Here is a 27,036-nt window from a genome sequence, read left to right on the forward strand (position 1 = left end):
GCGTGAATAAAACAGAAGAATCCCTCAGCAGTGACGTTCGTTTTCTACAACGTCTTGGCTGTTTTAGATTTTATATTTCCCCAAAAGGCCGAGTTCAGATAAATAATTTTTTATCAATGAAAAATAAAGAATAACAACCCGGGCATTCACAAATCGATAGCGAGCCAAAGGATCCCAGCAGTGTGTGAGGAACATATTCCCATAGGCCGCATTGATCTGCATCTCTCTGAACATGTGCCAGCGACAGGCTGGAGGTCTCTTCCCTGTTTAACCCCTAACTCAACGCATTGGCACAAACAGATCCCTGAAAATGGCAGATATTTCCACCCCCCGGCATTAATGTGCTACTTCTAATCGAGGCAATATGAGAAAGCAGGGAGACTGGACATCTGTAGCCGTGGACCTTGTACTCCATGTGGCTGTGATATAGAATGCTTACACACATACACACTTCCCCTATGGATAAAATAAGCATCAATGACTGATGATGTTGGATCAAGGACTCATGTGCCCAATGAGGAAAAGTTGAATCAAATATCAATCACAATGAACCCAAAGTTCTTGGTCTATGAAGTCCTGAGAGTTAAACATACCAGATCGTCTCTCTGCATTGACCAGTATCTGGTACGAGGGTATTGGCAAGGATGAAATGGGTTCAATTCATGATCAGTTATGGATGATGGGGCTTAATTAAATATTTGACCTGGCATTGTAAACATTGTGGGCGGCTTTTTTGGCCGCCATAACATTACCCGTAACACTGTCATCTAGGGCATCCTTGAGGGCATCTTGGCTGAGGGAAAACATTCGAGGGCCTTTGGAACTGAGCAGTCCTGTTTATGAATGGCGTAGCTAGTTTATGGCTTGGCCAATGTGTAATAACCTTATTTTGAATTCCAAAAAAATAAAGGGCAGTTATTTTTCCATATTATCAGTGGCGTGCCTTGAATAAAAAAGCTCTTCAATTATTCTTCATCCCCACAACTATACTAGCCTACACTCGTCCCGTGTGATTTTGGAGCTCATCATTTGATGGTTCAAACATACTTTTAAATTGAGCTCTGGATAAAAGTGCATGCCAATTTTATAAACAGGGATGTTTGTCTGCAAAGCTACCGCAGCACGCAGGCCTAACTAGCGGTCGGGTCGACCCTTTCCGATCACGTCAGCTGAACTGGGCCTGCGTGCTTACGCCACCTAGCGGCGGCGTGGTGCAACGTCTGGAAAGAAACGAATTACTAAGTCGGGAACGAAAGTGAGGATTTGGCCATAGCAACATCACCAAAAGACAAGGTATCTCGTCTCTTCCCGCTGGGGTTTCAACTAGACAAGAATTGTTTTATGGCCTGACAAATGGGGGATGGAACAAACGACCCCCCCCCTCCTTCCTTGCCTAACCATTCAATCCTTAGCCAATGGGAAGCCCTCCCCCACTCCGGGATGGATCAGAGAAATCCCCTGATGCTCAGCGTCATCAGAACTCATGATGCAGGGATATTTAATTTATTTTGAAGCAAATTAGCTCAAGAGCTTTGGGTGCGATTAATACATTGGAAGAGATGAAAGCTGTGAATTCCCAACCAACAAGTAGGCTACACGTGGCAATATTCTCCCCTTTGATTCTCCCGCCTTATCTTTTGTCACCACATTGGCCGAGGGAATAAACACACTTGACAGCTATCCTGTTTACACGAGTAGCAAGCTTTTAAGGTTGATTATTTTATTTATTTATTTTTAAGTACGGCGTGCCTGTTTTTTGGTATATTTGACCTTGCGCTTATTCAATCTCAGCTGAGACCAAACACTAGTCCGTCATCACCCCCAGTCCACGCAACCACTTGATTGGTTTTGAGGACTGCGGTGATCTGCACTGAACCTTTTGTTTTCATTACGCAGCCGTCAATCAAAGCAGACCCGAGGAGGTCCGCCTCTCCACCCCGTGGTCATGTCTGTCTGGGACAATGGCACACATAATAAAGAGACTGCATTTACCTACTCTACAGATCTGCTCCCCCACATGCTGAGCCACCTTGTGTGTGCAGTGAGGCAAAAGCTCAATATTTTAATAGTCCCACAAACCCACTAGTAAGACAAAAAAATAAAAACATCATCATAATTTGGAAAAGTAGTTTGAACCAGTGTTACAAATCAGAGGCTTTAAGCCTACAAACAGGGAACCCTGAAGACCAATAGCATTCTGGCATGAACAAGGAAGAAACAGGGACACATGGGGAGTGTATTTAAAAGTAGCAATTCTTTAAACAGCTATTTACAACGTAACCAAAGACAACGCCACTGAAAGAGGTACAAACTGGTTTCCTCCTGCAGTTCTCAAAAACTTTTGTTTTCGTCAAATCATGAACTGGGAAATATTGTATAAAATAAAAATATTAGCTTCAAGAAAAAAAGTAGTCCAAGCATTTTAAACATCTGCTTACCACTATGTACAGGACTATTTACATTCCATTATCCCATTTCAGACCAAATTTAACCAAGTAAGTCATTTACATTAAACCGCAATTATATTCATTGAATTCAAAAACAGATACAACGTAGGTAATCTACTTATTAAAAGGTATGGCTGTACTTTGTTCAGTTATTGGTTTACCAAGAGTACTTGAGATTGGTGCTTTAAACCAATTGACGCGTTTTCAATGAACCCAATGCATTATGGTTGGATCGTGCCTCTTCATCCTCCATGGGTCGAACCCGTCAGTGAATGGTATAAAGGACATCCCTAGACTATGAGATGCAATCCACAACACAAGTGAACAAGAAATGAACATAAAACATTATCCTGCTAAAATTAGTTGACAGTAGTTTTCGCTTGAGTCCTACACACAGCAGTTCAAAACCTATGTCCATCAATGGAGCTGTAGCATATGTGGTATATGTGGCATGTCCAAGGGCACTCCAACGGAGAGGAAATAAAAACATGGTAAAATGGACCCCTTCAAACTCAAAAACACACATTTTAAAACAAGGCTCAATACTGAGTATTCTAAGACAAACAAGTTTAAATCCCTAATTATACGATACCTAATGGATTCCAAATTAAATATGTAGAAAATTCTGACTGATACTGGCAAAGTAGTAGTATGACATTCAATATTCGTAATATTTGATTTTGGTGCCACGCTCAGCCAAGGACACAAACGTTAGAAGCCCAACCCTAAGACTAATTTTATCAAAACTAACTTGTGAAAATGTTTAAATAAAATCAAAAGAAGATCCATGCCATTATCAGAAAACAAAATCTCAGTTTGTTTTGCATCTGTATAGTAAAAAAAAACAAATGGCAACAATCAGAAGAAAATCATAAAAGCTTATCTTATCGTTTTTTTATCCCCATCAAGCTAGTAATAAAACATGCACGTTGATAAAGGCATGAACTTATCCTAAACACAGTGAGTCTCACTTTAAAACTGATCGTGTCCGAAAAACATAAAAATAAGGTATCATGGACACGTATGGAACACTCTAAAAATCCATGAACGCAAGCCGTGCTTTCCAGTCGCCGGTTCCCATCCTCGCTCGCGGCTGGGGGACCATATTCAAATGCAATGATCTATGAAATACGAAATCTTAAGTTCCCACTTGGGCCAAGCATTACTGTTAAGAACAAACACTCTGTGACCGCACAATGTTAAGCACCGACCCTGCCCCAGCGACCACACACGCCCCCGCCCGCCCCAGCCATTAACTCCACCGTCGGCTGGAGTACCGTTCCTCGTTAAAGGGATGCAATCCTACCGGGCGGGCGACCGGGACCGGTCCAGACTCCTAGATCTGGCTAGACCAGGCGTCGCACTTCGGCAACCTAGATGTAACGGTACAAGAGGGCAAGAGGGCTGGATGGGTTTGGCCGCCTCGTCGATGGGACCCCATGGCTTTGGTGCAAGGCTCTTCCCTCACCATGCTACCGGGGTGCCGATCACAATTGGCCGTGATCTGCAGTTAGAGAGGCATTTTGGGACGGGGTCCAGACGACACGCCCTGTCGCTCCATTCCTGGCGGATATTTCGCCGCCACCCTTCTCCCCCGCCTCGCTGTGCAGTCGGTGTGTGTAGGTGCAGAGTGTGTGTGTGTGTGTGGGCCCAGAGAGGCAGAGAAGGAGAGCGAGGCAGAGAGAGTGAGAGAGTTAGAGAGAGAGCCAGAGAGAGAGAGTGAGAGAGTTAGAGAGAGAGCCAGAGAGAGAGAGAGAGAGAGCGAGAGCGAGAGTGAGAGAGAGACAGCGAGGTGTGTTAACATCGCTCGAGGTACTCGATAACCCGCGTGATGGACTTCTGTCCTGTGGTACCCACGGAGCACTGATGGCGGGCCGAGTGATCCGCAGACAGAGAGAGAGAGATGAGAGCGGGCCAGTGCCAGCGTGGGAGAACCAGAGAGAGGGGGGAGGAGTGGGAGAGAAGAAGAAAACGGGTCAATATTGGAGAACAGGTAACTAGTGATTTCACAAGAAAGGGCCTCCTTCACATGAAACGGCTTGGGGCGAGCGTGCAACTCTGAATAACGGGCAATTCAATCTAATCGTTAATTCATGCAAAGTCATGCAGAGTGTTCCCAGCTTACTGGAATTACATAGTTACAACGCTGCCGGTATACTCAGGATTATGCGCTGGCAATGCAGAAATTACACAAGGGGCCCAGAGAAAGTATGTTTGTGGATCACTAAAAAGGTACCGGTGTGTTGATGTTCAAATCAATATTTAAATGAGGTGCCTGACATTTGCACTTTGAGGTGGCTGTGAACAGTGTTTAAAAACAATTTCCTCAGGGTTGTTATACGTCCTAATAAATACAAGACACAACCTGCTTATATTTTCATAAATATCGTTCGTTTTTTTGTCAAATTCAGATTATATGAATGATATACCCATACAGTACGAGCGCGTTTCAGGGGATGGGAATCTGTTTTAATATTGTCCTTGGCACAAGAGTGGACCATGTGCAGGCTTTAAAATCCCATTTAACTAGAATAAGAGGAGTGCATGTGCGCATGTCTGTCAACAATTGATCCGATCGACTTCACCCTGGCCAGCTGTACTGCTGAGGGCCCGGGGAATTGCAGCGAGCAGCTCACTAAAAAGCCTCCAGCAGCAGTACCAGGGGCCAAGCGGTTGGCCCTGTGAACCGACATGTTTTCAACCGAGTTGTTTTCATTGGGAACTGCACTAGTGGAGTCCATTACAAACTCTGTGCAAATGCATGGACACTGCTGTGAAATACCGGCAGTTTTAAAACAGAAAGGATTTCAGGGCCCTACAAAAATAAGGTGGGCTGATGCCCTTACATCATCCCCGGCTCGCAGAGTTCCACGTTTAACGGCAAACCATCCCATCACTGCTGTGAAGCCCAATTAGCAGCCAACCCACTCTTAGAATTGTAGCCACAACATGAGCATTTGTTCTGATGTCCCTAATTCTGTTTACACTCACCAACCCCTCGCACTCGCAACACAAATAGCCCTCGTGATCAGCGCTAATGAGAGGGTTGCAGCCCGTTAACAACATAGCTTGCAGAGGACAGCGTATACTCACAGTGAGGTTCATGAAGTTCAAGAACTTCTTCAGCATTTCCGTCATGATGGAAAAGTCGCCTTTGGGTAGATGTTCCCTCACAGTAGTTGCATTCGTCTGCACGAGGAGATACGAGTCAGTACACACACACACACACACACACACACACACACACACACACACACACACACACACACACACACACACACACACACACACACACACACACACACACACAATGAAGCGGTAAATTAAGAGCGCAGATGCCAACACGTGTCAAAAAGCTTCAACCTGTCTGAGCACCCGCTGGAAAATACATCAAAGTCGATTGAGCACAAATACAAACAAATCGTGAAAGAATTAATACAATTCCAGAATGACAGCGTCATTAATCCCTTCCGGGCCCTTTATCCTGGAAAGTAGGAATATCCTGCGACAAATGCTCTCATACAGACAATTCTATGTTTATCATGACGCCAGATAACTGCTAATGCAGATCAGGGTACTCCTCATCCCGATTCACACAGAGGTCTGCTGTGGTCCGCACAATACAAGTCAATGATTCATTATGTGTCATATTCTGTTATTTATAAAATCCTCAAAACATCCGTGTTATGTGACAGCTGGACAAAGAGAGTAACCAAACTCATGCAAAACAGTTATTCGCTTTTCAAAATGTTATTTTTCCACCAATACCCCCTGGCTTCCTTTGAACAAAGAGGTTTAAGAATGAGAGATGATGCCTGAATCCTTCGTATAAGTGGCTGCTGCTGACCACAGCAACAGTTCTGCTTGTGGGCTCCGGACAGAACCACAGATGGATGATACCAGCACATATTGGTTATTTTGTTTGAAGATGCAAGGCGATAGGGAAAATTGAATTACACCAGTCCTTATCCTCCAAGAGAAATAACTCTTAGAGAAATAACAAGGGATTTGATTCTAAAGGACATTTCTGAAACACCCAATATTATGAACTAACCCACTGCTGCCGAGGTTGACCTACAGATACGTCAAGCCTTTCATATATAGCAAATTGCAAGTGGCTTTGCATAATGAACATTTAAGGAAACGATCACGCTATCCAAAAGAGAAACCTCTAACCTTCTACCACATTCTAATGCTCTGTCGGAGCAAAAAAAGTGCTCTTCTGTAAAGCCCCCTGACACTTTCACTTAGTTAGTGTGCGTGCATATCAGAACAACGCTAACTTTTTCGATCAGTAAACACTGTTTACGATACCGGTTATTTGTTAGTAGGGAAAATTGCGTGCGCATGCATGTGTGTGTGTTGGCACGGGTCTGTGTCTTTGTTTGTGTGGGGGAGTGTGTGTGCGTGTGTACCTGGCTCCCCTGGCAAAGGCACCCCAACAGCAGGGCGGTGTAGGAGGCTGCGATGCTGTCCTCCATGTGCTTGCCAGCGTGCTGCAGAGCTGCACAGTGACAGGGACACACATGCACAACGCAAAGACTGTGACCACCATTACAGCACAGGATTACTGTCATGACACCAACAACCTACGAATGAGCAACGCCCAGAAGAGCTGGGCTGTGACCCTTGCGGCCTGAATAAAAGCATCGCACACCCCTTTCACATTCAGAGTGGACCTTCTCTTCTGACAAGGTTTGCATACCAGAACCGGGTCTTCATTTGCGATGAGTTGCGTAACGTGTTTTGGCGAGGTTTGATCAAAACATAACATTCCAAACCTCAATGGACTAAGCTGGCCCAATGGGGATCTCTTTATAGAAGTAGCTGGGATGAAAATGCTGACTCACGTTCTTTGTGTGCAATTGTTTGTACGTTGCACACCAGGAAGTCAACTAGCTTAATAATAAGTCACAAGTTGTTAACCAGCCATGCATCAGTCTTGAGTTTAGGCTTTGTGCAGGTAAGATAGTAATTGGATATTCTTGCTCCGGAATGAAGCAGTGTTGACTGGCGTAGGAATGGGTAAATCTGTGGTCTGAGTCTGGGTGGGAGCAGCAGCGTAGGCCGATGAGCTGCTGAGACCACAGCATGAGAACCGCCCGGACTCTGACAGCTGAATGTGGGTGTTCGTCCCACTTTAGATCGCTTCACGTCAAACCATGAATATCTGCTCAAAATTCATTACTTTTCAAATGGTATGCCGTTATGTCTATTTATGGGTGAATGAGGTACATGCTCATGCATATTAATGCATGTGTGATTCCGGGTTGGTTCGATGTTAATATCTGACGTTTATTGATTCTTCCACCAACCCTGCACAAAGCCTGGTTACAACAGCGCCCTGGCAACAAAGATGCTAATCCCTCACAGGTGTCAACCACGCTAGCCTGGCGTGTGCTGATCTCTACGCGACAGCTCCGTTTGCAACACATGATTGAAAATTAGAAAACGTACAAGTATTAAAATTAAGATCATATTGATATATATAAAAAAAAGATGAGTTTAAGAGCAGCGAGGCAACACCAAATCAAAACATCAATTTTTCGCTTTAGGAGTTTTTTTTGCCTGTTTCTCCCAGATCAAAATGGATTTAAAGTCTCCTTAATTGTTAGTGCCGTGGACACTAGAGAATCTCGACAGGTAAAATAATTGTGAATAAAACGGACGCTGCCAAAGTTACAAATGTGTTTGCCCTTAATGTAATGGCCGCAGTCACAAAATGGTATAGTGCCGGTTCAGAGGTCCACATATGGTGCACGACTTTAAGCGCAGATATAAAATACCCCACCATTAAACAGCCATTCATTATCGGACTGATCCGATGAATAACTAATGTGGAGTCTATGCTCCTGCCATGTGCCTCGCTGCCTCAGAGGCACGGGAGTACCTTTGTTCAGGTCCAGCTCCTCCTCTTCCTCCTCCTTCTTCTTCTCAGGCTCCTGCGTTTCCGCCCCCTCCTTGGTCTCGGCCGCCACCCACTGGATCTCCCCGGACGTCTCCTTCCACTCCCCGCTCTGGTCCAGCGCCGGCTTGGGCGCCTCGCTGATGAGGTCATCGGTCTTGGCCTCGGCCAGGATGGCAGCCCGCTCGCGCTCCAGGAAGAGCTGGGGGCGAGAGAGAGAAGGAGATGAGAGGGAGGATGAGGGGAAGAGAAGAAGGAGAGGAGAGAGAGGGAGAAGAGAAGACAAGAGGGGGAAGAGGAGACAAGAGGGGGAAGATGAGAGAGTGAGAAGAGGATACAAAAGGGGGAAGAGGGGAGAGAGGGTGAAGAGGAGAGACAGATTTCACGACTCGTTAAGGAGATGTATTTGTTGCTCCGATGGGGCCCAGGACTTTTTAATAATTCAAAAGGGGAGCAAAATGAGGGAGCAAAAACAAACAAGTTGGTGTAAACGAAGACTTGGAGTCAAGTCAGGAGGTCAGCCCAAGTTATTTGTGTGCACTCAATCTCAGTCAAAACGTCCCAAGAGCGCAGAGGGTTAAAGCCGGAGGATGTTAAAAAAATAATAACTGGATCTATAAGAGGCTAAGTTTCTAGATATATTCCAACGTACATTTGACATTGTTGCCCTGAGCACTGATGGAATTTCTTAGCAGCCCGGGGCCACAGCAAATATAGGCAGAAACCATACTACTCAAAGGTCAATACATGAATCAAGGGGCTTATCCTTGATCAATATGGAGGGTTCTGCTGCATGATGAGCACCACACTTAAAAAGCTCCAATATTTTCAACAGCTGAAGCGTAACATTTTATATACAAAATGGAGGACAAGCAAAATGTGTTTGCACTAGCGTATTCAGGGTATCACAAACGTTACTGATCATTCACTGGTCATTAAGAGAGTCTTTGAAAGGGGTGTAGGACCTGGCGGGATGCCTACCTTCACCAGGGCAGCCAGAGCCCCGGTGGCCGGGGGTTTGTCCTCATCGTCGGCCGAAGGTTCGCCTGGTACGGGGGCAGCAGGCTCCTCCCCCTTCCCTACAGGCTCCTCCCCCTGCCCTTGCACTGGCGCTGCAGGCTCCTCCGCCTGCCCTAGCAATGCAGGCTCCTCCCCCTGGCATGGCACTGCAGGCTCCTCCCCCTGGCATGGCACTGCAGGCTCCGCCCCCTGGCATGGCACTGCAGGCTCCTCCCCCTGGCCGGCTGGTGCTGGCTCGGCGGGTGGCCCCAGGCTGCTGTCGTCCAGGCAGCCCTCTGACAGAGCGTAATCCATCTCCACCAGAATGTGACGGTTCCTGGAGCTGTACTCAACCAGGTTAATCAGCAGGCCCAGACCCTGGTGATCAAGAGAAAGGTTTGTTAAGGTGAGGCGACAAAAACAAACAAGGGAAAAAGGGAATTCAACGACTGGACGATAAATCAATATTAAAATCTATCGCGGTAAAATCTGCCGTGATAACGGTGATTTCTTTTAAAATACATTTTCGATATACATTTAACGGCATCAATCACTGACTGCGCAGCTCCCACTGCAGACCACTCTGTCGGCTAAATGCGTGCCCCTCCCACGCACAACAATTCGCGATGACCTTTTGTATCGAGTAGGGTACTCATACTCAAATACTACAACTAAAATGAGGCCAAAGACAAAGATATTATACCCAAGAAGGTGATTGCACTTCGGTTACCTGGCAATGGTTTCGGCTACCTGAAGTCTGACCAAATACATACGTAGCATTAGGTGCAAAATAAGTCTGCCACTAGTCCTCAGGAGGCAGCACCCAACAGAGCCCTACCAAAGCATGAATCTGTTAGCTTCACCCTCCTCCTCCCCCCCCCAGCCCTCCTCCTCGTTCAACTTTTGAAGTTTGACATTCATCACGCGTCTGCTTTTTCAGCCATAACCCTGTACGAAAAGAAATCGAACAGATACAAACAAATAACCTGCCCCACTATCAGCAGGGTTGAAAAACAGGGCTCTGAGAAGCTCAGTTAATGAGAGTCATGGATAATAAGTATGAGCTTCAAGGGCGAAAATATGTTTCCCAAACATGGTGTACTCAGCTCTGCTCGGTCTCCAGCCGTCGTTTAAATATTTATTATTGTATTGAATCAATGTCCTTTTGAGAGGTGTTTGAAACCAGGCATTGGATGAGGGGGGAATCCCAGCAGTTGTTTACATTTTATTTTAATTTATTTCGTCAATATTCAGTGTATCTTATGTTTGAACGAAGTTGAAACAAGGCATTTGATGTAATAGGAATCACATGAATTGTATATTCTAAACCATAATTAACCTCCTGGTTTTGGGGGTTCTGTCCTAAGGAGGTCCTAATATTATTATAAATTATATAGAGTGATAATTATCAATAAAAAAAAAAATAACGATGGTGATATTTTTGGTCCGTATCACCAAGCCCTAGGCACAGGCAGAAGACAACAGCTCCCCTTGTCCATGCATACAGGAGTCTAGTCAACATACTGCCTGCCCTTATGCAATGGAAATCTGCTGCCTGGACGACACAGGGAAGTTATGCAAGCGTCCATAATGACTAGTGATGCGGATCAACCCTCACGGTTCGGGACGCAAGTGATCCGCTGATCGGCTGATAAAAAAAAAAGAAAAGTTGTGCGTTTGCGTGATCGGTGCATGTTTAAAGGACAATTCTGGTATTTAGCACATTGAGCTCCCTTTCTGGTTTATCTAGGATGAAATATAGTGGTTGACACACCGAAATGTTGACTATTGGTCCTGTCTCGGGTATTTGGCTCATTTCGAATCACCCCTGCCTGCTTCAGAATGGCTGGCTTTGGGCTTTCACAAACCTGTCCTTAAAACAACCCTTAACATTTGTTTTCAGAAATGTGCAACTCACCGAATGGTTAGTGGTGTTCGTTGATGTTCCTAATCAAGTATCGTAGCGAAATACAGTTTCTGTCAGTTTTTATTTGGCATTTTGTAAATCCCATTGAAACGGAAAACGGACCACTGATGTGTCACACGTTTGGTTGCTCTGATTGGCAATAGGTCTACCGAATTGCGTCATGAGGCATTTTGGTGTGCACTCGTCGATAACAACCCTTCGAAATATAAAACGTGACAGAGGTTTCAGGGTATTACGCATTTACGAATTGATCTGGCAACGTCCGGCTAGTGTTTTTATTTTATGGGGACAGAAGCAATTTTTTTTAAATATTTACTATGCTTAAAGGAAGGAGGATTATTACCTAATTTTTCACTTTATTTGTTTTTTTACACATTTGAAGATTTTATTTAAAGTCACATTTGTCTTGTTATCTTTTTTGTTGCAGATCCGAAAATGATCCGACCCGTGACTCAAAAACCGTGGCACGATCCGAACCGTGAGTTTTGTGATCCGTTGCACCCCTAATAATGACCCCTCTAACACAATAGTACTTCACATTACACCGCAGACCTCCGCCTGACGCAGACCCCCGCCTGACGCAGACCTCCGCCTGACGCAGACCTCCGCCTGACGCAGACCCCCGCCTGACGCAGACCCCCGCCTGCCGCAGACCTCCGCCTGACGCAGACCCCCGCCTGACGCAGACCCCCGCCTGACGCAGACCTCCGCCTGCCGCAGACCTCCGCCTGCCGCAGACCTCCGCCTGCCGCAGACCTCCGCCTGACGCAGACCTCCGCCTGACGCAGACCTCCGCCTGCCGCAGACCTCCGCCTGCCGCAGACCTCCGCCTGACGCAGACCTCCGCCTGCCGCAGACCTCCGCCTGCCGCAGACCTCCGCCTGACGCAGACCCCCGCCTGACGCAGACCTCCGCCTGACGCAGACCTCCGCCTGACGCAGACCTCCGCCTGACGCAGACCCCCGCCTGACGCAGACCCCCGCCTGACGCAGACCTCCGCCTGACGCAGACCTCCGCCTGACGCAGAGGCACTCCGTGTGTCCGGGCGGTCTCACCAAGACGCGGACGTCAAAGCGCTGCTCCTGGGGGATGTAGCGGGGAGCCCGTAGCACGCAGTTGAGGGCCGTCACGATCAGCTCGTCCTGCTCCCCCGTCTTGGTGCTCCCCCACTCTGCACACAAACACGGAACACTTGTTATGTTGGGCCACAGTGATGTATAACATGGGGAGACGCTACGGTACAGACATGTTAATATTCATATCCACAACTCCATCTGGATTACCTGCTAAATTGAAAGCCTGGCAGCTCTCATGAACCCTCATTATCAAACCTCAGACGGCAGCAGCCATTTGAAGTGGGCCATATATTATTCTCCGAGATTAATTCTGCCAGGCACGCACCAGCATAGGCAGTGGCCCTGGCTTTGCTCACGTGGTCCCATATAGATTTGGCCCATTGTTGACATCTATTGTTGTGACGTACAAACCAACAGCCCATAAAAGCACCCTTCATAACTCAAGTAGTCTGACTCAAAGGTTAGGGGAGCCTGACCACTTTAAAGTTAGACTGCTGTATGCTAATGATAGAAATTATATATTGATTCAACAATAAACATTTAGAAAAAAAATGAATTGAACCCTCGAATTGAAAAATGCATTCCAAGAATTTAAAGAAATAATAATTTGTGCATACTATATTGGCTGTTTGAGGGGAAGTGGTGAACATATTACTGTTATAGAGCCATTGTGGTTCATAGTGTATTTTTGAACTATCTAGTAGCCGCATTATGAAATTTATCCAGAAGCCAAATCTGCCAGCTCAGGATATATTGCTCTGGCAAACGTATCTGGCCTCACGCCAATCGGACAGATTGCCAGCAGTACGGCCTGGGCCGGGACAATCACAACCGTATATCTAGAATGGGGCAGGTCTAACACGATGGCAGTACAGAGGAACGCCCAATAGGGGCACCGTTGAGGCATTTTGATAAACATCCAAGATGGTTGCCACTGATGTGTCACACGTTTGGTTGCTCCGATTGGCAATAGGTCTACCGAATTGCGACATGAGGCATTTTGGTCTGCGCTCGTCGATAACAACCCTTTGAAACATAAAACGAACAGAGGTTTCAGGGTAATACGCATCAACAAATTGATCTGGCAACGTCCAGCTAGGGTTGAAGACCAGCCAACAACAACTGATTTCAAATGGCACATTTGTGTCGCACATGCTCAAGCCTTGGAGAGCAAAAAAAAAATAAAATAAAAAGAAGATTTTTGGAAAGCCCGTGTTAATCGCTGGCGCCTTTTCCCACAGTGACTTTTCCTTTGGCAGCACGGGCGGGGATTACCTCACTTACCCGCTCTATGAAACGGATGGCGTGGTAGAGGACTTACCGTTGTCGTGGGTGAGATTAAGCAGCACGCCGATGACGGCCCGCATGCAGTCCTCCACGGCCTTGCCTACGTTGCTGAAGCTACAGTGGGGCAGCTCTGAGCCGGGGCACAGGGAACTGTTGTTCAGAGCGCGGCTGTAGCGCTGGATCATGTCCTCGCAGCAGCGCAAGCCTCTGGAGAGGGGGGGGAGAAAAGAAAAAAAGGGGGGGGGGGGGGGAAAAGAGAGAGAGAGAGAGAGAGAGAGAGACGTGGTTACTTTTAACACTATTTCAAACTTTCAAAAACATTGGAAGGCGATCAAGGCAGGTCAGTTCACCGAAATTAACGAGCTAGAGATAGGCACTGTGGATCACATTTGTATAACTATCTGCCCTTTTGGCTGGCTGCCTGGCTGATCAATTGGCTGCGCCTTAATTAATATGCTAAATCAGATAAGGTTTGCAGGCCGCACGACGCCACATTCCTCCATCCGTCTCCATACTTGGGGAACATGCCTGCCAATAGCTGGCGGCTAATCAAGCTCTGCAAATGAGCAGTGAACTCAGCGCAGTGCGGCGAGCAAAGCAGCTATGAGGGGGGAGGAGAGGGAGACACGAGAGAGAGCGAGGCACGGGAGGGCAGATCATTTCCAACAGAATCATTCGGTCCTTCGCAAATAAATAGGGAAGAATCTTTGAAAATAGTACGAGAATTTTCTTCTTCTGTGTTTCTCACCGGGCGGCCGACACGATGAGCTGGGAGTCCTTGTAGGCGATCAGGTAGCCTTGGTTCTCGGGGTTCTGCACCGTCACCTGTAACGGTTCCACGTGTCCATCAGAGAGAAGATGGAAGACGGTGATCAGAAGAGCGAGACACTTGATTAATGGCACTCTCAGTTGGACGCTGTATTTGTAAATGTTAGATATATTTTTTAAAGGTTGAATCTGATGTTCTTTTTCGGCCGCCACTGTGTTCAATTACAGCCGCCCTTGAGCAGGGCGGCGGGCGCACGGCTCGGGCCGGACGAGTGGTACTTACGCTCTCCAGCACTCTCAGACACCGCTCCGCTCCCCACAAGGAGGCCACCAGGTTCTCCTTGTCGTCCTCCTCGCTCAAGTTCTCCACACACTCTTTCACTGTGGGGAAACAACACAAACAATTCATATGCAATTTCACAGTTTCAGAGAGGGTTCAGAAAGCTCTGCGACATTTTTCACTAACATTTGAAAGGAACAAAATGAATCATCGGCATCTTCAAGATACCCAGACACTAACACACACACACACTAACACACACACACACACACACACACACACACACACACACACACACACACACACACACACACACACACACACACACACACACACACACACACACACACACACACACACACACACACACACACACACACACACGGGCTGCTACTAACGATTATTGTCATAGGCGATTAATCTAACGCCATCTTTTCGATTAATGACTTGGTCTATAAAATACCATAAATAACAGCAAAGGTCATCACAAGTTTCCAGAATCATAAATGATGTCCTAAGTGTGCTACCTTTTTATTACAAGAAGTTAAGAAAAACAAAACTATTCCTTTAATAATGATCCAAATATTTGTGAATAAACGTAATCGATTATTCACTTCAGTCATTAATACATTAGCAAAATTGTATTTGATAAATTGACTTATCATAAATCATTGTAGCCCCAACCCACCCAACCCCACACCCTTCCCCACCCACCCACACACACACACACACACACCTTTGTCCACGATGTGATCCAGACCCCCGAGGAGACGCAGCTCTTCCTTGAACCAATCCCCGGCCCTCTTGGAGGTCAGAGAGAGAAGAGTCTCCATTGCCAGGTGGCCCGTCTGGTACAGACACGCAGACAGACGGACAGACGGACAGACGGACAGACGGACAGATGGACAGGGTCAGTACCAGCAGTGTTGTATCACTCGGCCCACCAGCCCTTTTCCACTGCCTTGATATAAAGCATAATGCAACAACGACGAGAACCCCCTTAGGTTCCATACAGCATCAGCATTCCACACATCTGGCATCCCCTCTTTACTTGTACTTGTTTACTTGTACGTACAAATACCCTGATATTGAACCAATTTCCCACCCTGCATCGATGCTGCTCTAATGACTGCAGAATCCACCTCAAGCACTAGCCGACCAATCCATAACAATCCAAACGCGAGGCGTGGAGAATCATTGTACAGCCCAAAGCACACGGAACCAGCACAAGATAATGTCTTCCAATCTTTCTTATACAAAGAAAAGAAAAGGCCATGTACGTTCACGCTCGTTGTGCTGTGGTCCATTAAAACTACATGATTACATCTATTTGGGGCTGCACTACAAATACAAAGCGAACCTCACACGGCATGCTGTGGGCGCGGCTCACCGTGATGTTCTCCAGGTCCAGGTGTTTGTTGTGCACCGTCTCGCAGAGCTTGCGGATCTTCTCCTTGACCTTGGCCACCTCCTTGGGGCTGAGCTGGTCCGGCTGGTCCTGGGGGTCCTGGGGGGCCGGCTGGAGGGGGATCAGCTGGTCCATCTCCAGCAGCTTGATCATCAGCTCCAGGCAGGCCCGGTCCAGGTCCATGTTCAGCCGGTCGCGGCTCAGGATGTACATCAGGGCCGCGGTGCACAGAGCAAGGTTCTGGGACCATATGGGACATAGCGTTTTTTTCACTATGGGATGCTTGCAACTACACAGGGGTCAGTAGACTGGGTAGCCCATTCTGCCGGCGATTTGAGTTCGCCCTGCAGGAGGGTCTGGAGAAGAGCAATACATTTCTTTCTGCTTCCGATACGTTTCTGTGCGAGCCAATCACCAAGCTGGCTTTTCCCCCTTTCTCCCACACAATGACGACAGGGAAACAACGGCAAGCAGCAAATTGCGGACAGAGTCATTTGAACTAGGCCCATTGATCACGCCTCTTGTGCTGAAGAAAATGACAGCAGCTTGCCCTGTCCAACGTGCAATCTACGATTGAGCTTGGTCTGGCAATAGCCAGGCTACTGGGTCAGGGCTTCCATTAAGCAGAATAAAACTAAAATGAAAGCTTGCCACTGGAATGGCAAGCCAAATAGTTTTTTGAATTTAAATGCGTGTTTTGATGATAGTTGTGCTTGCAAACCTCTAATTGGGTATTGATTTGGAATAAATATATTTTAATTATGCCTGAAGGACCATGGGAAACGCATAAGGTCACCGATGGTACTACCTTATGCAAATTGCCACCCTTTAAAAGGTAATGAGGATTGGCATACTATTGGAAGTTGGTTGTGACCTGATCAAAACTTACAGAAACAGATCATGTCCCTTTGAGAAGACCGCAAGTCATTTGATAAAAGCTCAAGGCCATCGACAAAAATTACAAAATTAAAATCGAAGAATTAACAAATGATCAAAATACTATTTTGGTTGAGCCACTTGTCAATCAGACAGACGGGGAAAAGTAAGAATAAAGAGTTCCACTGACCGGATGCTGTGGTGCGTCGCTGATCATCTTGAAAACGTGCGCCACTTTTCCTCTGGCCCGCAAATGCATCCTGAAACCGGGCAGTGCACAGCGCGTGGCTAGGCTGATTATACTGGAGACCGGCGGGAGATGGAGGGAGAAAGAAAGACAGGTGAGGTGGAGGTGAGATGGATATTGGGAGAGGCAAGGAAGGGGAAATAACAAAAAAATATATATATATACACACTTGAAAGCGAACCATCTGCCCCTTATACGGTTCATCGCCACTCAAGAATCCACTATTTTAGAACCTGTACAGTTCTGAAAATAACACTATGTGAACTCTGGCGCATCATAACACTCAATAACACTTTAGCGGGATACTGTTTCCCCTTCTTGCAGGAGTATCCAATCCGGTGGAAATACAATGGGAACATTTGAGGTCATTAGAGTTTATCGTCTTGCAAGTGTGGTCACACCTCACTGAAACCGGTGAGACTGTACTCTTTGTAGGGCCTTCCATCGTTTATCAAAAACCAATACAATTAACACTCATTCAAGGACACATAACGTGGAAGAGATACGCATAACTCATTAATCTGAGAAATAAATGGTCATATACGGCTGAAATGGGAGCTGGGGGCAGGGAGGGATTTGAAGCGTCCTTTTTAATCATTCATCACTGGTTCCAACGGTTAATGTATATTTATTAACTTAGATTAAGTTGTAAAAAGCATTTAAAAAGGCAGACTGATTTATCATCCGGGACCGATGTGAGACATGTTGCGTGCTCTGCCCTTAGTTCCCCAAACCGTTAAAGGAACCAAGTGTGAAGCAATACATCGGAGCTGCAACAAAACATGGAGAGCGTGGCGTCTGGTAGTCATCAACCGCCGTTTAAAGTCCTGAGGAACACGCATCGTGTTCTCCTGAGGTTTAGAGGCATGGCGTTTTTACTGATTCAACGTTTAATGCCCCATTCCCTGCTTCTTTTCCCCCCCTCCTATAAAAACAACCTCCATGACTCCATTATATGCAATACAAAGAACCAGGCCCCACGGTAAATACACTGCGCTCAGGGTGGAAAAAAATGATACCATAAACAGAGTCTGCCTCATCAGATAGTAGGCACAGTCGAGCCCAACTAAGTAAGGACAAAAGGCACGGGGGGCCACTGTAGGAACAACAGCTTCCCGAGCAGGAGAACAACAATCAAAATGAAGTGCGGCTATCGAGTGTACAGGGCCGGCACAAAGGACCACCGCCCCTTCCCTCGGCCCTCCTGTCACAAACAAAACACACGGCCAGGGTCGCCGTCTCCTCCTCACCTAAGGCATCGGGTGTTGAGCGGCTGGCTGCTCTTCAGCCCCGTCTCCAGGTACTCAAAGTCGTCTGTGAATTCCTGGTTCTCTCCAAACTCCACCACGTCGTTGAAGTGCTTCACGTGCTGCACCACAGTGTACAGCTGTGAAGGGACAGAGCACGGTTAGAACATACTGCTGTGTGTTTGTGCGCATTGTGTTTTTGTAGACACACCCTTATAGAGGAGCTTTAGGCCCCGTCCAAATGGAGCCGAAACGGGCAAAAATGATCCGGTTTCGTTTTATGCGGTTCAGGAATATCTCCGTAAAGACGGAAAAACCGCATCGAGCTGTAGAAACGCTGTAGTGTAAATTTAAGGCGCTGGTCCTCCACAGAAAAAGTGAAGCGCAGACAGCCTGCGCGCACACAGCCTGCGCGCTGTATACAAACATTCAGTCACGAGGAGATTCAACCTTTTAAATTGAGCAGAAATACTTTTTAATGTACAGTTAGTAATTACATTCATCCAGGGGCTTTATTTAAAGCCACAAAAATAATACAAATAAAATAAATAAAAAATTCAACGCAACTCTGACGTCCCCCAGCTGGTGGGGGGCTATTGACATCATCGTTTGAGTTTCAGGCGTCCACACGAATCCTAACACGAAACCGCATAAGTCTGGATAGATTTGAAACCACCTCCGAGGGTGGTTTGAGAAATGTGCGGTTTCGGGCACCGGATACGCCGGCTCCGTCAGGACGGTCGGCCGAAACGCACAAGACTTCTGCGGTTTCACCAAAAAAATCGGCTTCGTGTGGACGGGGCCTTAGATTGCCTAGCATCCATATGCTAGTGCTTCCATTAGCAGTGTTAGCTCTATTCAAAGATAACACACATGGGGGGAGGGGGGGCTTTGTCAGTCTGCACTCAGCAGGAGGGAAGAGATGGGATCCTTTTGGCTACAGATATTTATAGGAACAGCAGTATGGATCACCTGAGCACATCTGTGGCTGGCTGATTAATAGATTTTATGCCAAGATGCCCTTAAAATAAACCCCTTTTGCCGTTTTAGGACTGCTGGTCCAACTACCAACTCCCCCCCCCCCCCCCCCGCAGATTTGGATTGCTGTTGGCTGGACTCCACGACACTACCCTTGGTTGAACTCCGACCCCGAGCAGCGTTGCTCAGTAAATACTAATCTATTGACAGAACATTTCATCTGCAAACATGGAGCACGCCATCGGATCCCTCGCTCACCTCCTTGTGCTCCTTCCTGCATTTGAGCGCGGTCACGATGTCCTGGTGGAGCCTGGTGGGGAGGGTCTCTGACTTGATCACCTTGGGCGGCGGCGGGGGGGCCTTGAACAGCCCGTCGTCTTTGTGGGCGGTGCCGTCCTTGCTGCCGCTCGACAAGGTGGGCTGAGGGAGCGAAATAGAGGCCAAATTGTTAGTGAATTGCTAGGGCCCATAGAGATAATTACGCTAACAATGTTTTTTTGTTTTTTTTTTACTCAGTTTTGTTGCCATTTATCCACAATTTGTGCCGTGAAAACGAATAAATCATAAAATAAACTAGAAAAAGCATTTCCTGCAGAAAATGCGGTGAGTGCTGCAGTGAAAAGTGAGTTTGAAAATATTTTTTAATGAAGCCACATAGATTTAGACATAAAGAACCGTTAAATTGCCTAAATCAAGTGAAGGGATTTGAACAAAAGTTCAAAAGTCTAAATGGAGACGCAAAACATTGCTAAATGTAAAATGAATTGAACTGAAGAATCTGAAAGGTCAAATGTATTGCCCTGCACTCTCTGTGTGTGTGTGTGTGTGTGTGTGTGTGTGTGTGTGTGTGTGTGTGTGTGTGTGTGTGTGTGTGTGTGTGTGTGTGTGTGTGTGTGTGTGTGTGTGTGTGTGTGTGTGTGTGTGTGTGTGTGTGTGTGTGTGTCTTACAGGGCTGTCAATCCTCCCCTCAAATCATATTCGAATTTCTAATGCTTCTTATGTTGAATATTCGAATAATATTCGAATATTTTAATGTTTATATTTAATGAATATTTTATTTTTATTTATTTTTTTTAATTATATCATTATATACACCGATACCATCTTATTATAAGGCCTACGTCCCGCGTCCACTAGAGGGCGCGTCAACCAAATCTGTTATGTAACATTTGCAACAAGTTTTACCAAATCAATACAAAACTTATATAAATAGGTTAGATATAACGCCAGAAATATTCAAGCAATGATGTTTAATGAAGAAGCTGATGTTCAATCATTCAAATACACACACACACTGCTATTTTAAGTCTCAAAAAGACAATTCTTTGACCGTGGCTCTTCCTCAGCCGCTAACTGTTCTGCGTACTCAGAGTAATGCACTGAATGGAGGTGTGCGCTCATGTTGCTCGTAGTCGAGTGGTAACTATACCTTAACGACTTACAGCATAATTTGCAAATGACGGTTGCTCTGGATGTAGTCTTCCCGTTTCTCGATGGAAATCCAAAATGTTTCCACACGGTGCTTTTTAAGTTTTTAGGAGTTATGCTTTCCAGCTCTCTGTCTGCTCGCGCGCTGCTCCCCGCCATCTTGTAAGCATACAATGCCGAACGTCACGACGCACAACGTTGACTTTGATTTGCGTCGTTGCTAGGCAAAAGTTAAATGTAATTCTTGACTTGTCAATAAAATTTGCAAAAAAATAAATAAAATAAAAAGTTTGAACGTTAGTTGCCGCACTCGAATGTTCTCCTTTTTTAAAAATTCGAATTATATTAGAATAGCGAAGTTCGTTTTGACAGCCCTAGTGTCTTAAAGAGAATAGCGAGCCGGTGCACGATTAAAAGTAGCCCAATAGAGTGGGAAAAACAGCCCAATCTGGCAACACTACCTGAACGTCCTCCAAAAGTAGCCCAATATATGGCGGGAAAAACGGCCCAATTTGGCAACACTGCTGAACGTCCTCACGCTCCAGCATCAACGTAAATCATTGAGACCAACTGAAAACGAAGCCGGTATGAAACTAAAACTGTGATTCTGAAGAAAGTTTAAATGAAATCGAAATTCCGAAATTCCGTTTAGATATTCTTGAAGATACAAGCGAGATAGATAGATTTTGATTCGTTAAATGGTTTGAACGAAGATAAACGGTTGAAAATGTATTTGGTTACGTCTCCGCCATCAGTGAACGTCTTATTATGAATTGTATTTGCCAATGGCGATAAACCAATAAACCGCATCCCTAAAAGATACACAAATGAAATAAAATGTATGATTCGATCAGGCGGGAATGATAATCTCAGTAAAGATCTGTTTCCCCTGTTTCCCCTGTTGAGCCTGTTTTGACAGGAAGGCTGGCCACACCGAAACGTGTTATCCACGCAAGAGCGCAAGGAGTTACTCCATAGAATGGACGGGAACCATCCAGGGTAGATCATATCGTAAAGGCATGCTGTCCCGGGGGTTTCTCCCAGCCTTGGGGTTCCAAAAACCGGACAACAGGATAAACACTCGGCCAAACTTTTACGGGGCAGCATCTACTAAAAGATGAGGTGGTTCTGTTAGCCAGGGAGAGCGTTCTTACGGGAGCGGTGTGCGCGCGGGCCAGTGGTGGAGGCATCTCCTCGGGCTCGGGCTGGTTCCAGTGGCGCGCGTTGTAAGAGGCTTTAGCAGGAGACTGGGAAGACAAGCATTCATATGCACATTAAAACAGTCCTTTCAATCAGGCCAAGCAAGAACAGAATACGTGGAGGCCGATCCACGGATTGAAATGAATAACAGACGGAACAAGTGGATTATGGATCAATAAATGAGTAAAGCAAATAGCTCTCACTCTTGCCTTGGGAACAGCACTATGCAGATAGGCTGCATACATATTAGAGACAGAGGCAAGAGCTAAAACAGACTTACAGATTTTTCCACAGAGACTTTAATTAAATTACATTGCCCGAGAAAGAAACGCTAACTTATACGACCTAGAGTCAATGTCTGCAACTGTGTCAAATGACCCAGCATCGGAAAAAACTACTGGTAAATGACCATCAGCAATTGTTAAAAAAACAACTCCACAGCTAAAAGCAGTGTCATCAGTGTCCCACGAACAGATAGGGCAGAGGTGTGCAAATCTGTGAAAGCATTGTAATGAAATAATAAGTAAAGATTACCACTTGATGGCTCAACACTTTGCAGCTACAGAATGTTTTTTGTATGGAGAACACACACTCAAACCAAAACATCCACTAGAGGCCCCACCTTCTTTGGGCCGCTGAAGATCTTCTTGAACCCAGTGGTGAGCTCCTTTGACTTGTCACCCGGCTTGCCTGAGCGCACCTTCGCTCCGTCAGGGGCTGCGGGGATGGAGTCCTCCGTGAAGTCAAGACCATCTGTTAGGAAATGCAATTGGTTGGAATGAGCCTCTGGTCGCTATGAAAGGTTTGTCAGCCGAAGTTCAAACAGTTGACTCAAGCGCAAGAAGACAAATATTGTGCAAATATTGACATCGGTGCAATATCAAATCAACGGTGATGCTTGATAAAACATAATAATAATAATAAAAAATGATCACAGAGCGTTACGATTTTTGTTGACTAAAATTATATTTTGAACACAAAATTAGATGTTATGAATGGACATAATGCTTTTTTGTCCAAGCCAAAGGGAACAAATGGAAAAAAATTCATCAATTGATATACATTTAGCCTATTTAAAAAGGTAAACACTGCTTTAATTCTGGCCATTGATCTCCAATACAGCAATATCCTCTTCTGGGTGCCCCTCAAGATTATTTCCTGCTATTGTGCAAGGAAAGTTTTCCCATAAGAAACATGCAACGACGTATCATTTAAGTTTATGAATCGCCCAAACGAAGTTAAGTTATTTGAAAGTTAGCAGAACTCCAATGGGAATATTTGATTGGGAAAGTGTTAACGAGGAAGAACACAATAATGGCCACTTTAATCGTAATAGTTTTCCAGCCTGGAGCACCACCCCATACCCACCGGCCGTACCTGTGTTGCTGCTGGTCTGGCTGTCCTGAGAGTCGCTGGTGTGGGGGCTGTCCACGCTGGCGCTAAGGGCAGCCAGCGCCGCCGCCGCAACGGCCTTCTTGGCTTTCTTTCTCTCCTTGACCTGGGAGCCCTCCTCGTCGCTGTCGCTCTCGCTGAGTTCGTCGAAGCCAAAGTACTTGATCTTGTAGCTGCTGCTGCCGCCGGCCACGCCCCCCTCCGAGCCCTCCGAGCCGCCGTGGTCCTCCTTGTCCTCGAAGCCGAAGAACTCCAGCTTGGTGTCCTTCTTCGTCTTGACAGGTCGGAACCTGGGGCACACAAATCTAAGCATCATTGCAATAAAATAGTGACAGAAAGTGACTATAAAGTCACAGAGATTAAGCAAAATCCTTATTATAGACTATTGCGATGCAAAGTTCAAAGTTCGCAAGTACAAATGGTGGTACTATTTGAGTTTGAGTGTATAAAATCCTTGGAAAATGAAAAGAACCAAATAAAATTGACACAATATCAACCTGAAGAAATAAAGCGGCATCCGGTTCGACCCAACTAGACACCACCTACATCGTCCTACCTGGTGTTCTTCACTAGCTGAACGTCAGACTTCTTCTTCATCAGGCCCGCCTCTCCCAGGTCGGCGGGTGCCACCGGGGCCACCAGCTCGTCTATGCTGCGCTCAATGGTGTCCTGGATAGTGACGTTGCACACCGACAGACAGGAAGGGTGCAGCACCGTGTAGTCCCTTACCCGGCCTCTACCTCGGCCGGCCGCCGGCGCCTTAGCGGCCGCGGTGTTAGCATTGGCGGCAGTTTTAGCGACACCGGTGCCCACTGTGGTGTTGGGCTTGGCATCGGCGCAGGGGGTTTCAGGGGCCACGCCGACGTCTGCACTATCTGAGGAGGCAGAGTCTCGACCAGGCCGCTGGTACTTCCTAGAGTTTGCCGTCCTGAGGGTGAACGGCGACGGCTCAACGTTTTCCACGGGCTCTGCTGGAGGCTCCGAGGCCAGCGGCCTCTCTTCCTGACTCATGCCTTCTGAGGACATCCCATCCTTGAAAGACGAGTTGGAGGTGAACTGGGAGTTCCGGCTTCCTCCAGGTAGCATTTGAGAAGAGCCTTTGCTGCACAGAGTGGCATCCATGCTTAGTGAGGAGGTCCCTGTTGGATTGCGGTCTCTCGACGTTAACGAGGAGGATGCGGCTGCAGGCTTCTGGATGCTATTGGATGCTGTGGTTCTAGTCCAAGACGACTGGCTGTTTTTCACCAACTTCTCTTCAGAAGTCTGCTTGGCTGTTGATTGGGAAATGAACACACAATCAAGACATGCTTTGTTAAAAAAAGAACCAAATCCAAACATAGACCTATAGATCAGTTTGATTGCAATGTGCAAATCTCCCCCTCACATTTTAATACATTTCACTAACATGCACTAACATTAAGCGTGTAATTGTTCTGTTTAAGTCTCCTCACCACCATTCCATTCATCTAAACATGCATAATTGCTTTTGCATTCATAATACTTGGATGGAAATGCAATAACCATACCTACCATTTCAAACTATGATGTTGATAAGAATTACTACAAAAATGTAGCAAATACATTGAATAAATATGTTGAATGATTGAGGACATTAACATCTCCACCCAGAAAGGCTTGATGGTGGCATCGAACTCGGGAACTTCCTGTTGTGAGGCTGCAGGGCTAGCCATTAACCATTGACACACGTTGCTACCTATGTGAACATACGTACAGAACAAGCTGCAGAATGCAACACTTGAGTCAGAGGAGCTAAGCCGCGACATCACCAAGAGGCAAGAGACACTGGCGAAGATCGAGGAAGAGACTCAACGGGTCGAGAAGGTCAGCCAGTCATTCATGAACCTGATTGGTTGACAACAATGCTACCTATTCGTTAGTAAGACTTACCAGCAGAAGTGACAGAGGAGGCCACAGCAGCCTTTGTGCCAGTCGCCTGACCAGATGGAGGTTTTGATGTTGCATGTCCATCCTCTGATTTAGACTGTGTAGCTGTCTGAGAGGTGACAGTCTTTGACTCATCATCGCTGTCAAATCCAAAGGGGTCTTCATCATTGTCGCTGTCGACCTCAAGCCTGGGCCGCTTGGGGAGCTCAGCAACATCAGACTTTAAAGATGACCTCTTTGTCCCCAATTGTGCCTTGTAAGTTGTCTCCCCCCATTTAGTGGTAAGAGTGGGTTTTTTATTAGAGAAGACCTCTTCAAATTTAGAGTTCGCTTCACCCCCCTTACGGTTGTATGTTTTACCAAATCGTGATGTCATGTTGCTTTCTCTATGTTACATATTCTCTGTGGAAAGAGGAGGAACAGTTTCAGTTTCATACAGAAATTTTGCCAATTGATTCAGTGACCTTCCTCTACAAATGTACAGTCATTCTAGGAAACATTGTGACAACTGGCTTTTAACTAATTTTAAACTACACGTTTTAACCGTCACCAGAGTGATAACATATTTGATGGAAATAGGGGTTGATCTACTGCATTTAAAAAATGAGAGGCCAAGTACATCATTAATAATAGTGAGCTCTACGACACATTAGGGATGAATGATTGCCACATTGAAACGATGTTGATCACAATAACTATACAAAATATGTTTGTTCACACGACTATACGTTAACCACTGCAAAGGAAATGAGTCACATCGACATTTATCATTTGATTTGATATAATTTTAAAGTAGGAATCTATCAGATTATGTCCGACTCCGATCCCATGCATCTTCTAACATTCACATTAGCTTATGGGTAAGCAGTGATCCTCATGGATTTCACCAAAACGTCGCTGCTAACAGCACTACCTTACTATATGGAGGCTTACGCGACGCAGCTACTCCAGTACAACAATACATGGATCCACAGCCAAGGCAAGAAAGAGTTAACGGCACAGGTTAGGTCGGACACCATAACATATGGTTAGCCGCACGTTAACTCCGGCTTGGGGGTCGAGTCATGTTTCCAAGTTACAGTAAAGTTAGCCCCAACACGGTGGCTAAGCTAACACCACTCTCCTGTTTACACTGTCCGTGGGGATGTCGAAACAAGCAGGAACACAAGAACAACTCCGATCCCTAGTTGGTGTTAGAAATATTTCCGAAGGGGACAAAACAGAAACCACACTCACCACTGTACTCCTGTGATGGACTAGTTGTTTTTTAGCATCCAGCCGGCTAGGCCTTATCCCCAGTCCGACTAACCAGACGGCTAAAGTCCGTTCACTGCCCTATCAAACTAGACCACAAGCCCGCTCCACGTCCGTGCATGTCCTCTGAACCGTGGTTAGGAACGGTGGACGTTATTGGTGAGCCAAACAATGTGAATACTCGAGATTATCCCGACTTTTTGTATTTTTAAGTGGTATTGACGGCCATTAAATTTCCCCTCCCTCTTCCATCAATGCCAAGATAGTGAAGTTTGGTTCGAAGCGTAGCGTCACGCACTCAGGAAACGACCAATCAGCGACGAGGAGGTTTCGTCGTGCAGGAGATTTCGTTGCTTGCGTCAGTAAGCTTGACTGCCATTGGGTACATTTTGAAAGCAAAAAGACGATAGGG

General features: G+C 46.2%; 1 protein-coding gene across 4 annotated transcripts; it reads right to left on the reverse strand.

Moving 5' to 3' along the window:
• Positions 1 to 2,232: 2,232 nt before the first annotated feature.
• Positions 2,233 to 26,907, reverse strand: wapla (WAPL cohesin release factor a). Of its 4 annotated transcripts, none has more exons than XM_030378909.1 (20): positions 26,607 to 26,907; positions 25,374 to 25,772; positions 24,022 to 24,736; positions 23,442 to 23,755; positions 22,696 to 22,826; positions 22,028 to 22,120; positions 19,704 to 19,865; positions 18,471 to 18,607; positions 17,164 to 17,275; positions 16,080 to 16,337; positions 15,426 to 15,537; positions 14,693 to 14,790; positions 14,390 to 14,466; positions 13,676 to 13,848; positions 12,334 to 12,449; positions 9,334 to 9,729; positions 8,338 to 8,554; positions 6,863 to 6,951; positions 5,541 to 5,636; positions 2,233 to 4,310 (listed from the first exon to the last, which is right to left on the reverse strand). In XM_030378909.1, exons 2-20 carry the CDS (start codon positions 25,744 to 25,746, stop codon positions 4,245 to 4,247), a joined length of 3,735 nt encoding a protein of 1,244 aa, XP_030234769.1. In that variant the 5' UTR covers positions 25,747 to 25,772; positions 26,607 to 26,907; the 3' UTR covers positions 2,233 to 4,244. The 4 variants fall into 4 exon arrangements, with proteins under 4 accessions (XP_030234769.1, XP_030234768.1, XP_030234767.1 ...); XM_030378908.1 differs by having other exon boundaries at positions 23,451 to 23,770; XM_030378907.1 differs by having other exon boundaries at positions 23,442 to 23,770.
• Positions 26,908 to 27,036: the final 129 nt, after the last annotated feature.

The sequence above is a fragment of the Gadus morhua genome, chromosome 15 (genome assembly GCF_902167405.1).
Source record: "Gadus morhua chromosome 15, gadMor3.0, whole genome shotgun sequence".
Lineage (NCBI taxonomy): Eukaryota > Metazoa > Chordata > Actinopteri > Gadiformes > Gadidae > Gadus > Gadus morhua.